General features: G+C 48.1%; 1 protein-coding gene across 1 annotated transcript; it reads left to right on the top strand.

Annotated features, from left to right (window-relative positions):
• Positions 1 to 2,994: 2,994 nt before the first annotated feature.
• On the top strand, positions 2,995 to 4,224 carry LOC125549013 (cationic peroxidase SPC4). The gene has a single exon (XM_048712517.2). It carries the CDS (start codon positions 3,058 to 3,060, stop codon positions 4,087 to 4,089), a length of 1,032 nt encoding a protein of 343 aa, XP_048568474.1. The 5' UTR covers positions 2,995 to 3,057; the 3' UTR covers positions 4,090 to 4,224.
• The last annotated feature ends 8,911 nt before the right edge of the window (positions 4,225 to 13,135 follow it).

Below are 13,135 nucleotides of genomic sequence, written 5' to 3'. Positions count from 1 at the left end.
AACCAAGTACTATATGGACGCAGCCAACTGAGGAGAATTTTTTGCAACTAACCACTTAAATCTCTGAACACCAACTACGAAATCAGCCAATGCATTGCACACAAAAACAGTGAGCCAACTGACCAAAACAACTGCTGCAACTGCAGAGCATATGAACAGCCAAGTACTATATGGACATAGCCAACTGAGGAGAATTTTGTGCAACTAACCACTTAAACCTCTGAACACCAACTACGAAATCAGCCAATGCATTGCACACAACATTGTGCACATCTAATACAACTTACAGAATAACTAAGAATCATGAACAGATCTCAAATCTCTGCAAAATTGAACAGAACATGAAGTAAACAGCCAAATCGCCCTAAAATCGCGCAAACGGGGACTACACGTTGACCCTGTCCAGCCACCCCCGTGCTGTGAACTACGCCTCCAACGATTCCCCTGCGAGGAGAACCACCCGCAAGCCGTCGCCAAACTGAGCACTCCGCCGCGACGCCCCGTTCGGTGGAGAGGATGGCGAGGAGGAAGACGAAGACGGAATGGGGAGAGAACTCGTTGTGCGAGGGATTTCAGGCCACCTTGTAGATCCCGACCACCGTTGGGCGCGTGCTGCGAGATGGGAGAACGGAACTCAACGTGACCAAAATCGAAGAAATCGAAGATAAGCGGGGGTAGTTCGCGCCGTTCCCGAACCCTAGATAGCATTCCCCTCGCATTTCGGCACCATCCGCGCTCCGCGAGATAGAGAAAGGGAGGAGAAGCACGTAGAAGTGGAGGGAGAGCATACCTCCGGCGGCGAGGAGCACCAGCGATTCCCCGGCGAGGAGAACCACCCGCAAGCCGCCGTCAAATCTGAGCACTCCGCCCGCCACGCCCCGTTCGGTGGATAGGATGGCGAGGAGGAAGACGATGAAGGAAGGACGGGAGAGAGAGCACGCTGCGGCGAGGGATTTCAGGCGCAGATTTTGAAAACCGCCACTCACGACCCCCACTACTCTCTCCTCTACCACTTACAGGTGGGCCTCCCACGTCCGGATGCGGACAAAACCGCCCACGACCGCGGTGCACGACGAATCCAGACTAGGTGGCACCTGGCGGATCTGGAAGCGATCGCTCGCGCGATTGAACGGCCACGGGCCGGCCGGCCGTTTCGGTCAGTTAGTGGCCGGCCACTTTTTAGACTTTAGGATAAGTCATTTGTGTAGTTTTAGGTCATCGATTTGAGGAATTAAATATGTATTATATGTCATGACAAATATATCACTAAATTTCTACACAATTGTAGTTTCTAAATATTTTTTATCACATAATACATATTTAGATAGTTAAATCGTCGACCTAAGACTACGCGAATGACTTATTCATCAAGATGGAGGTAGTACCAAAGAGCTAGCTCCACGAGAAGTTGTAGCATGAGCTACTTTATTACATGCCCCGAGGGTTAAAAGTGTAAACCGTCAAATTATCTCTACTCCTAATGTCTCATTTGGTAGGCTAGCTTTCATGGGTTTTTTTCTCCCACTTTCGTCAGGTTTTTTTTCATCTCCACGCCCCCTACGCACCACCAAAAAAGAAACCCCACCCTCGCACGAAACTTTGCTCCTCTCAATCCCCTCAAACTCTCAGTGTAGACGTCGCCGCCGACGTACGATCTTCCTGACGCAGCCGCATGAGATTGCCGCCGACGCTGACGTCTAGGATCGACTTCTCTCGCTGCTGCGATCTCGTGCGAACTCCCTGCTGCCGACGAACAGGATCGCCGCCACCGACCTCCCGGATCGGTGTCCCTCGCTGCCGCCGACGTACGTCTGGGATCGATGCTCTCGAACTCCCAAAGGAGAGGTCGTCGACGACATCTGGGATCGACGCTGCGGACGTAAGGGATCACCACCTCCACCCACGAGATCGTCGCCGCCGCCGACGACATCCGGGATCGACTTCTCTTGCTGTCGCGATTGATGTGGTCACCTTTTACAGGTAGGGTCAAGGACCCGTCATTTGGGACCCACATGGGGCCCATCACCATCATAGGCAAGTACCTGGACCATGCCAACATTCGGATGCATACATCAGGACGTTCACTCGGACTGCTCGCGGCACTCGAACAACCACACGTCACTCGACTGATGTACCACCACTCAGACATAGAAGGCGCTGAGCCTCCACGAGTGGCACCCGCATGTCGGGTGCCGCCGGGTAGTCCGCCTCGTATAGGAGGCGACCCTCCGCCTCATGCAGGTGGCGGCGGCCGAAGCCGTTGGCCGCCGCTCCGTCGCTGAGGAAGCGCTCGGCCATGATCACGGCTTAAGACAGGGGGAGAGAGGGCGTCGACGGCGAAGAAGAGAGGGTCGTCAGCGGCAAGAGAGAGAGGTTGTGGCGAGCAAGTGTGCGGCCAGCGGCGAGGGAGGGCTGGCTTTTATAGCAGCGAGTGAGCGGCGAGCGGGCGGCATCAGTGTGGACGCGTGGCGGGAGGGGGCGGGACGCGCGGCGGTGGCGCGTCTTCACTGCGCCGCCCGTGAATCAATGGAAGGCTGACCGGTGGCAGCCTTCGCATTGATTCCTGTGGGAAACCGAGGCGATGAGGACGACGAAGATCCTCGGCATCGCCCAGTCGCTGACTCGGCGGGTCCACCAGGCTTTCGCGCCAAAAATGTTTCCCCCGGCGTCCCGAGCGCGCCGGGTTCTGTCTGAATCCGCCGGCGCTAATTTCGGTCCCTAACAGCAAAAATTAGGCTTCTGTAGACGTGACTGGACCGATTTTTTCGAACCGGCGATAAAAAAAAGGGCTTGAGAGGTCCTTGGGGAGTGGAGATGCTCTAACCAGTTGACCTGAGTTACTCGGCTCACACACAGGTGCCACCTCGGCACTCCTCAGTACATGCTGATACATAAAACTTCAAGATTTTTACAGCTAACAGACGGAGTAGTTGGCGCGTGATCTTAAGCCCGGATTGTTGCCGCTGTTCCCGTTATAAATGACACCCACTGGTTGCCGTGAGGACGCCAGAAGCCCAGTCAAGCTAGCTTCAGCTCAGGCTCCGCACCAAAGAAGCCATGGCGACCAGCAGCTCAGTAGCAGTACTGGCCGTCCTGGCCACCGTCGCCGCGCTGGTCTCCCCGGCCATGTCCCTACCCGTCTTCACCGGCGACGTCGGCGTCTCTCCGGGCTTCCACGCCGCGTCGTGCCCGCAGCTGGACGGCATCGTGCGGTCGTCCGTGGAGGCGGCGCTGCAGCGGGAGGTGACGCTGGCGGCGGGCCTGCTCCGGCTCTACTTCCACGACTGCTTCCCGCAGGGCTGCGACGCCTCCATCCTCCTCAACACCACCTCCGCCCGCGAGACGGCGCTGCTCCCCAACCTCACCATCCGGCCGCGCGCCATGCAGCTCATCGAGTCCATCCGCGCCAGGGTGCACGCCGCCTGCGGCTCCGTTGTGTCATGCGCCGACATCACCCTGCTCGCCACCCGCCACAGCATCGTCGTGTCCGGCGGGCCCTGGTTCTCCGTGCCGCAGGGCAACCTCGACAGCCTCGCCCCGGCGTCACAGGACAAGGTGTCCAACCTCCCGTCGCCCACGACGGCCAGCGTGGCCAAGCTGGTGGAGTCCTTCCGCACCCGGGGCCTCGGCGACGTGGCCGACCTCGTGGCGCTCTCCGGCGCGCACACCATCGGGCGGTCGCACTGCGGCAGCTTCGCCGACCGGTCCCGGCGCGCGGACGACACCTTCTCGCGGAAGCTGGCGGCCAACTGCAGCAAGCACCCGGACCGGCTGCAGAACCTGGACGTGGTCACCCCCGACCTCTTCGACAACGGGTACTACAAGGCGCTGCGGTCCAACCAGGGCGTGCTCACCTCCGACATGGCGCTCGTCAAGAATAAGACCACGGCGGCCATCGTGAAGCGGTTCGCCCAGAGCAAGGACGCCTTCTTCCGGCAGTTCGCCAGGTCCATGGAGAAGCTCGCCAGGGCGCCCAAGCCGGCGGGCAACGTGGGCGAGATCCGGCGCTTCAGCTGCTTCAGGACCAACGCCCAGCGCGCCGACGCTGCCGGTGAGGAGGAGGAGGAGGGCTTCGCCGCCTCCGCCTGATGGCTCGGTCAAGTACGTGCGTACGGTCGTCGTCGGCAAGCAGGCTCTGCCCGTGTTTGAGTTCTCGACTTGCTTCTTTTTTCTACGTGCATGGTTCATGTAGCAATAAAGAGACAGAGCTTTCGATTGTCGTTGCATCTGATCTTGATGAACTATGTCAATTAATCTCGACACCTATGTACGTGTCGCATTGCTCTAGATAGCGATAATAATACTAGTAAGCGTGTGTGAGGGCAAAGGTGATGGGTCGAGAAACGCAAAGGTGGTGGGTCGAGCTTTTTTCTTACGAAAATGCTAGACCTACGTACGGCTATTACGTGACTTACGTAAACTTCCATTTCACCTAACTAAACACTCCCTTCTTGATTCTCAGGGTGGGCCCCAGCCTCCACTAATGTCCAATCAAAGACAGCCAAATCATCCTATATGTAAGGTACGTAAAAACCTTTTCGCAGGTGTAGCATTGCTTTTTTTCTTATGGGTTCGTGTAGTCATAAAGAGGGACCTTATACCTAGCGAACGTTCGTCAGGGGAGGCGGCACACGCGAACGGTTGCATGACAGTTTCTTCAGGCGACATGTCCTTCTGAGAAGGCAATTTCGTTTAAAACCTACTTGTTGTCATTTGATCTCGCTTTTTCACTCAACAGTCATCATATATGATTCGCTTGCCACCCCTACAGCGAGCGTTTGCTAGCTACCATTACCGACAAAGAGACTTTTCTTTTCTTGACACAGAGCTTTCGAGTTTCGTCCTTGCATCTGCCGGTCCATGTTGTGTGTTCTACTATATCTAAACTGCCCCCGACAACTTATATTTAAAAATGAAGGTAGTACTTACTATATGAAACAAAAAGTCTTAGGAGAATTGGTCACCATTAATTAATTAACAGTGCACAATGCATGCGCCGAGTTGCTCCCTCAATTAAGCTGGACAGGGACTTCACGATCCTGGATGTAAGGTGTGTTTGAATATGAATAAATGGCGCCTTCAGGTGCCTTTGTCTTTAAAAAAAGAAAGTTGAGGGAGATGTTTGGTGCCATGTGGGCACGCTCGTGGCTGGTCTAAACGCCGTGCGCGAGGTGGCCTCGATCGATACCTTCGATAATCTGTGTACCCTTGCTAGACTCGTCAAGAACAGCCTTTTTTCTTTTCTGGGTGAAGGGTCCGATCCATGCGAGAGTTGATGACCATTTGTCCATTTGACCACTTTTGGCAAACGAATATATTCTATTCCCTACAACCTGTAAAAAAGCAAACAATTTTTTTCTTTTTTATTGACAAAGAAATAATTTCTTTTTTAGGTCCACCCCACTTAATCCGGTCACGTGAGCGTTGATGGCGTCCATTTGACCAGCTTTAGCAAACGAATATATTCTATTCCCTACTACCTATAAAAGAGCAAACAATTTCTTTCGTTCTTATTGACAAAGAAACAATTTCTTTCTTATGTCCACCCAACTTAACCCGATCATGTGAGCGTTGATGGCGTCCATTTGACCAACTTTGGCAAACGAATATATTCTATTCCCTACTACCTGTAAAAGAGCAAACAATTTCTTTCCTTTTCATCGACAAAGAAACAATTTCTTTCTTAGATCCACCCCACTTAACCCGATCACGTGAGCGTTGATGGCATCCATTTGATCAGCTTTGGCAAACGAATATATTCTATTCCGCACTATCTGTAAAAGAGCAAACAATTTCTTTCTTTTTTATCGACAAAGAAACAATTTCTTTCTTAGGTCCAACCCACATAACCCGATCACGTGAGCGTTGATGACCACTTGTCCACTTGATCGGCAACCAAATGTATCCCATCTCTAATATTTATTCTTTTTGGGGGCAAAGAAGCAATTTCCTTTTTAGGTGCACCCCACTTAACACTATCAACATGCGTGTTGATCACCACTTGTCCACTTGACCATCTTTAGCAAGCGAATATATTCTATTCCCTACTACTTATAAAAGAGCAAACACTTTCTTTTTTTTGGACAAAGAAACAATTTCTTTTTTAGGTGCACCCCATTTAACCCTATCAACATGAGCGTTGATGACCACTTGTCCACTTGACCAGCTTTGGCAACAAATGTACTCTATCTCTACTACCCCTTCGTTCCAAATTACTCGTCGAAAAAATGGATATATCTAGAACTAAAATACATCTAGATACATTCATACCTGCGACAAGTAATTCGGAACGGAGAGAGTACTTATAAAAGTGCAAACAATTTCTTTCTTTTTTCGACAAAGAAACATTTTTTTGTCTTAGGTGCAACCTACTTAACCCTATCAACGTGAGAGACTTGTCCACTTGACCAGCTTTGGCAAACAAATGTATTCCATCTACTACTTATAAAAGTGTGAACAATTTGTTTCTTTCTTTTTTTGACAAAGAGACAATTTCTTTCTTAGGTGCACCCCACTTAATCCTATCGGCGTGAGCGTTGATGATCACTCGTCCACTTGACCAGCTTTGGCAAACAAATGTATCCTATCTCTACTACTTATATCAGAGCAAAGAGTTTCTTTCCTTTTCTCGACAAAGAATCAATTTCTTTCCTAGGTGCACCCGACTTAAACCGATCAATGTGAGCATTGATGACATCTTGTCCACTTGACCATCTTTGGCAAATAAATGTATCCTATCTCTACTACTTATAAACAGTGGCGAAGGCAGAAATAATTTATAGGTGTGGCGGATTTCACGAGGTAAAGACCAATGTACAATATAACTATGTGCCGCTCGTGCTCTGCCTCGCCCGCCCGTGTCCACTGCCATGCCCGGCCCGGCACTTTCAACCTCACACGGTTGCTCTCTGATCGATGCCTTACTCGATCTTCTGGCACTTAGCCGGCTAGGGACGGCAGGTCGGAACCAGGAAAGAATCACACGAAGCTATGCAGGCTCGCGAGTTTGGAGAGTAGCTGTGCGGAGTGCCACATTTAATGGGTATTCAAAGTCTAGAATGAAAATCAAAAACATAAAGGTTCACAAATCGTTCACTGCAAAACATAAACGTTTGTCGGTGTTGAATTAGTGCTCTTTGAAGCTTTCTTCCATTTTTTTTTCTAAAATTGCTTATTAGTCTCTCTAGTTACTACTCCCTCCGTCCCAGTGTGAAAAAACGTCTTACATTATGGGACGGAGGGAGTACATAGTAGATTCCTTTTTTAACACAACTTGCTTCATAGATCAGAAAAACAAATTCACTGATGATAGATCACAGAACAACTAATCGAATTCCCCTAAAAAAACAACTAATCAAATTTATAAAAAAGAATTGATGTTTACTAGTGTATGGACTGAAAAAATGGACACAAGAAGTACGAAATTTTAGAACCAATACGGCCAGGATCCTGACCTGACGTCATTGCTCCGGCCTCGCCGTTGTTGGCACATAGAGGCATTAAGCTCGTCGCTTTTGGGTCTGCGCCGCGGCTGTGTCACTCGCCACCTAATTCCTTGCAGTGCCACCCGCCGCCGCCGCGTTCGCCGAGCATGGTCGCCGCCGGAATCCCCGTAACCAAGAGCTAGATTCCGTAATTGCGGTTGTGTCTCTGCATGATTTCCATCAGCGGGCTCGATTTGTAGCGTAACTGGACTACTAGAGGCTGGAGCTGGGCTTTTTATTTTGGAAAAGGACTGGAGCTGGGCTAACATGCAGCTAGGTGGGCTGCTGGGAGGATAATTGGGCCATGGGCAATTCGACGCGCCTCTGAGAGTGTTCTCCTCCTCCCAACTAACGAAACTGAACTCAGCTCAAATCTTCAGACAAGTATAGTATATATACGTAGTATTTTTGCCAAATTTTAGGTATGGCACCTGCCAAACCTCGCCATATAGCTGGCTCCGCCCCTGCTTATAAATGAGCAAATAATTTCTTTCCTTTTTCCGTCAAGGAAACAATCCCTTTCTTAGGTGCACCCTACTTAACCTGATCAATGTGAGCATTGATGACCACTTGTCCACTTGACCATCTTTGGCAAACAAATGTATCCTATCTCTACTACTTATAATAGAGCAAACATATTTTCCTTTTTCAGGCAAATAAACAATTTCTTTCTTAGGTGCACCCCACTTAACCTGATCAATGTGAGCGTTCATGACCACTTGTCCATTTGACCAGCTTTGGCAAACAAATTTATCCTATCTATACTAGTTATAACAGAGCAAAAAATTTCTTTCTTAGGTGCATCCCACTTAGCCTACACAAAGCACTGACCACCTCACGATCAGATCCACTTAAAACATCTAATTATCCAGATTAGTTTAACCCTTGGCTAAAAAGACCTTTAGCAATTTACATGGCGGACCATAGAGGGAGCAGACAAGGTTCCACACCCATGTCCTGTATTCGCTCTTGCACGGTTAAATCTATACCTACCAATAAAAGGAGGATTGTTTCTATAGCCTGTCGCTCATTTTTATAGAAAAGCCCATGCCTTTTCTAAGAATAACCTCGCTGTCTAGTTTTAAGTCAGAGTTTTGCTTTTGTAGAAAATCCACTAATGTTTCTGTTAATCAACCCACAGTTCAGTTTCAAGTCGGATTTTAGCTTTTGCAGGTAACCCCCTCCCCCCCGGATATTTGGATTAATCAACCCATAGTCCATATCAAATGCTTTTTAAAAATATTCATATCTTTTCAACCCTTACTCCGAACTTAACATGTTATAAATGGAATTCGATTAGAAAAATATGTACAATCTGAATATGATATTATTTTATGTGTTAACCATTTTTAAAATACTTCTTGGGATGAAACCTTAATCAATACTACATGATATGCCTTTCTTTTGTATCGGTGCAGATTCGGATTGGAAATTAACACCTCCGCAAAACCAGATTGGAGGCAAAAGAACCCATCTATAACCACGCATGCATGCCTTGTCAAAACCTCGCAGAGAAAAAAACAAATTTCTCATCTTATGTTGAGAGAGAGACGCCTTATAATTGATCACATTCAAATATGTTGTGATTGAGTGAGCACTAAGGCCATCATCGACGAGGGTGGGAGGGAGGATAAGCAAAAAAACAGATGTGATGCCATGTTTTGAAATAAAGGATGTAGACCTATTGGCGTCTTGAGTTATGATTACTGGGTTTGGGATATATGGTATTTTTTCCCTGATGCAATGCACGTGCTCCTTTGCTAGTAAAAACAAAAAAATGGATGTGTTCCTCCTCCCCAAATCCCATATGCTCCTTTGTCTAGGATGTCGTCCTCTGCCTCTCCTCACCCATTGCCTCCGGATGCTCGCTCCCGTCTCCTCTCAATTCCCTTGCCCATCGCCCTTCACCTGTTGTCCTCCTAGAGCTCTCCACTCCGTCTCCTCGGCACCAAATATTGGTCATGGATGGGAACAAGACTGCAATGTAGATGGCCCAATGAAGGGAGAGGGAGGGTCAAGCAGACTTCGGTTCATGTCGCTGCGCCGCCACTGGACGTCGAGGGTATAGGGAACGCGCGCTACTCAACAAAGGGCATTGCCGCCGTGGCTGCGCCTGCGACTATTTCGCGGGGAGTTTCTCGAGGCTGAGGCCGTGCGGGACAAGCCTCATGGCACTGTGGCTCGCCATCAGGAGGCTTCTTGGCACCAAGGACATGGACGAGGGCTACACCTGGACCGGGACTGGAGGGTGTAGTCGTAGTGATTGGTGGAATGGCCTACTGGAGGCTTCTTCGACAGGACGGCCACCGGGGTCCGCGGACACGCCAATAAGTAGTGGCGGAGCTAGCACTTGATAACGGGGTGGTCCGCCCCCCATTTTTTATAAGCAAAATGACGTGTGAACGTTCTAACTAATTACCAATATCACATAGAAATAGATCAATATGGTCTTACAAACATGCTAAAAATCTCAATTAAATCTCAGTTTTTCATAAAGAATCCTACATACTACATACTACATGGACCATATTATGTACCTTGAGAAGTTCAACAGACTATGTTTCTGGCCAACGCTTTTGCATTGCCATGAAGATATAGATTATATCATCTTCATTCACCTTGGAGAAAGCATCCCTCTCATTCACAAGTTCTCAAGTTGGTTCTTCGGTCACATCCGGCACATTCCCTGCCTTCTTCTTCCGTGTCTTCATGGCTTCTCTCTGGAAAAGGGAAACAATGTCTCCGGCCCTCTTCATTGTTCAATAATTCTGCAATAAAAATTACTTTCTTTCAGTAAATCTAATTGAGGCAGAAATGATGTGCAAAAATATACAGTACATGTGCTGATGTACTAGAAAGCATCATGCAAATCTCATCCGCTCTTCGTGGATGATTGCCTTATCCCTTTGAAATTTGATGCTAGAAATGCTTCTCGGCTCAATGAAATTTTGGAGGCTTATAGCCATGGTTTAGATCAATGTGTTAATAAGCAAAAGAGCTCAGTGTTTTTGAGTCCAAACATGGGATCATCCTTCATAAGAGGGGTCAGAAGTGTGTTGCAAATATACAAAGAGGCCTTATGTGAAAAGTATCTTGGCCTTCCGATAGTTGCAGGTAGAATCACAGAGCGGCTCTTTGAGTACATCGTTGAGCAGGTACGTTCGAGGGTGCAAGGGTATTGTGAGAAGAAGATGTCATGTGGAGCAAAAGAAACACTTCTCAAGTCTACTATCCAGACCTTACCGATCTTCTTTATGAGTTGTTTTAAACTCACTAAGGGGTTATGCAAGAAAATAACGACACTTATGTCAAAGTACGGGTGGGCTGGATCTTTAGACAAAAGAGGTATGCATTCGCAACCTTGGGAGAAAATTTCAGTGTCAAAATTCAGAGGTGGCATGGGGTTTTGGGGTGTTGAGCTGTTTAATGAATGTATGTTGGCGAAACAATCATGGCGCCTGATGGATAAACCGGAGAGCCTATGTGCTCGGGTGTTAAAGGGGAGGTATTACCCTCATTGTGATTTCCTTGATGTAGATTGCCCGAAGAATGCATCTCAAACCTGGAAAGAAATCGTGCAGGGAAGAGAGGTTCTGAAGGAAGGATTTATTCGAAGAGTTGGGGATGGGTGTACTACAAAAATCTGGCATGACCAGTGGATTTCAGATACAACTTCGATGAAACCAGTATGTCGGCTGAGTGATGAACCGGTGCAATTGGTTCATGATTTATTGGAAGAGGAAACATAGAATTGGGACAAGGAGCTAGTTTGGAAGCTGTTTATCCCACCGGATGCTGAAGCTATTTTCAGCATGCCTAGGTCGAGATCTACGATGGGGGAGTTCTGGCCATGGGAGTGGGAAAGTTTAGGATTTTTTCCAGTACGGTCTACTTACCAGGCGTTGATGGAGTGACGGTGCCCAACAGTGTCTGCACCGAACAATTCGATGGTGAAGAGGAAACCTAGAGGGTGTTGTGGAAGCTAGCACTACAATGTAAAATGTGTGTCTTCTGGTGGCGCGTTCTGAAGAATATGATGCCTACTTATGGTGAACTTCGGCGAAGACATGTCACGGAAATGGCTTTCTGTCCAATGTGTGGACACGAGGAGGAGACATTATTTCATGTGTTGATGCAATGCGATCACACAATATTATTTTGGGATGCAGTGCATGATTTCTTTGGCATTGAACTATCGAGACTACATCCAGCTAGATGGACAAGAAATATACTGGATCCAAGCTTTTTGTCCAAGGAAAAAGCAGAAGTAGCTGTCTCGGTGACGTAGGCTATTTGGTCTAATAGGAACAAATATGCTCATGAGGAGATTAAGTATCAGCCAGCAAAATCTATGCAAATTATACAAGAGCTCATAGCGGCAGTGGATGTGCCGGAACAAGCTGCGCCAGTGCAGAACTGGGTGCGACCACGATGGACTCCATCGGAGACGGGATGGACAAAAATTAACACGGATGGGACTACATCGGTGCAACAGGAGCTCGCATGAACTGGAGTCGTTGCCCGCGATGATCAAGGGTCGGTTCTTGCTGGTAGGCTCACCAAGTACGAATCCATAAGGGATCTGCTGGTTATTAAGACTCTGGCCTGCAGAGATGCTCTCGCGTTGGCGTTAGAGAAGGGCTTTTCGATGGTGATAATTGAAACAAATTGCCATAATGTGTGAAACCAGTGGATGAAGGAAGACGCTCGTTCTGTAGCAGGTCAAGTGCTAAGGGAGATGAAATCTGATCTCCGCCACTTGCAGGGGTTTAAGTTGTAATTTCGTAGCTCATACGTGTGCTAGCTAGGGAGGCGCTGACTCTCGAAGCGCTGTCTTCTCACTTTGATGTAACCTCTGTGTTTTGATTGACGTTGTACAATCGGATTCGATTCCGCCCTCAAATGAATAAAGTGCCCTAAGGGTAGATTCTCAAAAAAGAACTTGTATTCCGTTCTTGTCCATGCACGTATGTGTCATGTTTCTTGCAAAACCTGAGCCTCCCTAGCGTGGATTATTGCTAATTTAACGGATTCAATTTTGAAACGTGATCCATTTCCTGCCTAACGCACTCCCGGAGAGAGCCTCTTTCTGGGAAGAAAAATTATTAGCCTGACATCAATAACAGTGGATGGGGTGGAAGAAGAACTACGGAGCGGCAATATGGTGGACCAAAACATGGTCATGAGGATCAGAGACAACAACAACAAAACTATGCGCGCGCGCACACACACACGTTGTTTATTAAATCAAATGGTTTACGGATCAGCTGGCGTTTGAAGAAGCAAAGCCCATCGTCAGGTCAATCAAAATTCGACAAATTTTGTACATTTATTGTCAGGGGTTGCAGCAAATTGATATAATAAAAACAATGACATAAAAAATTACTTAAACCACTGTAGTTCTTTACCACTTCCTAAGAATTGAAAATTTGATCCATGTTTTTTGTTATTGCTGCCAATCTCCTTTTCATTATCAGGTCCTCGTGTCTGGCTGCTGGCATAGGCGAAAGGCTTGGGGCTCGCTACCCAGCCCTACTACCGCGAAAGGCGACCTAGCGTTGCCGCCCAGCCAATGTTTTAAATAGCGGGTTATTGCCAAATAGCGGTGTTCCTAAAAATCAGCTATAGCGGAGCTATAGTGGGCTATAGCA

This window comes from Triticum urartu, chromosome 3A (assembly GCF_056163025.1).
Source record: "Triticum urartu cultivar PI428250 chromosome 3A, HENAU_Tu73, whole genome shotgun sequence".
In the NCBI taxonomy this organism is placed as follows: Eukaryota; Viridiplantae; Streptophyta; class Magnoliopsida; order Poales; family Poaceae; genus Triticum; species Triticum urartu.
This window is presented reverse-complemented; position numbering and strand designations above follow the sequence as displayed.

Bases quoted from the DNA above. Each gene is read 5' to 3' on its own strand.
- LOC125549013 (XM_048712517.2), top strand. From the start codon at position 3,058: ATGGCGACCAGCAGCTCAGTAGCAGTACTGGCCGTCCTGGCCACCGTC.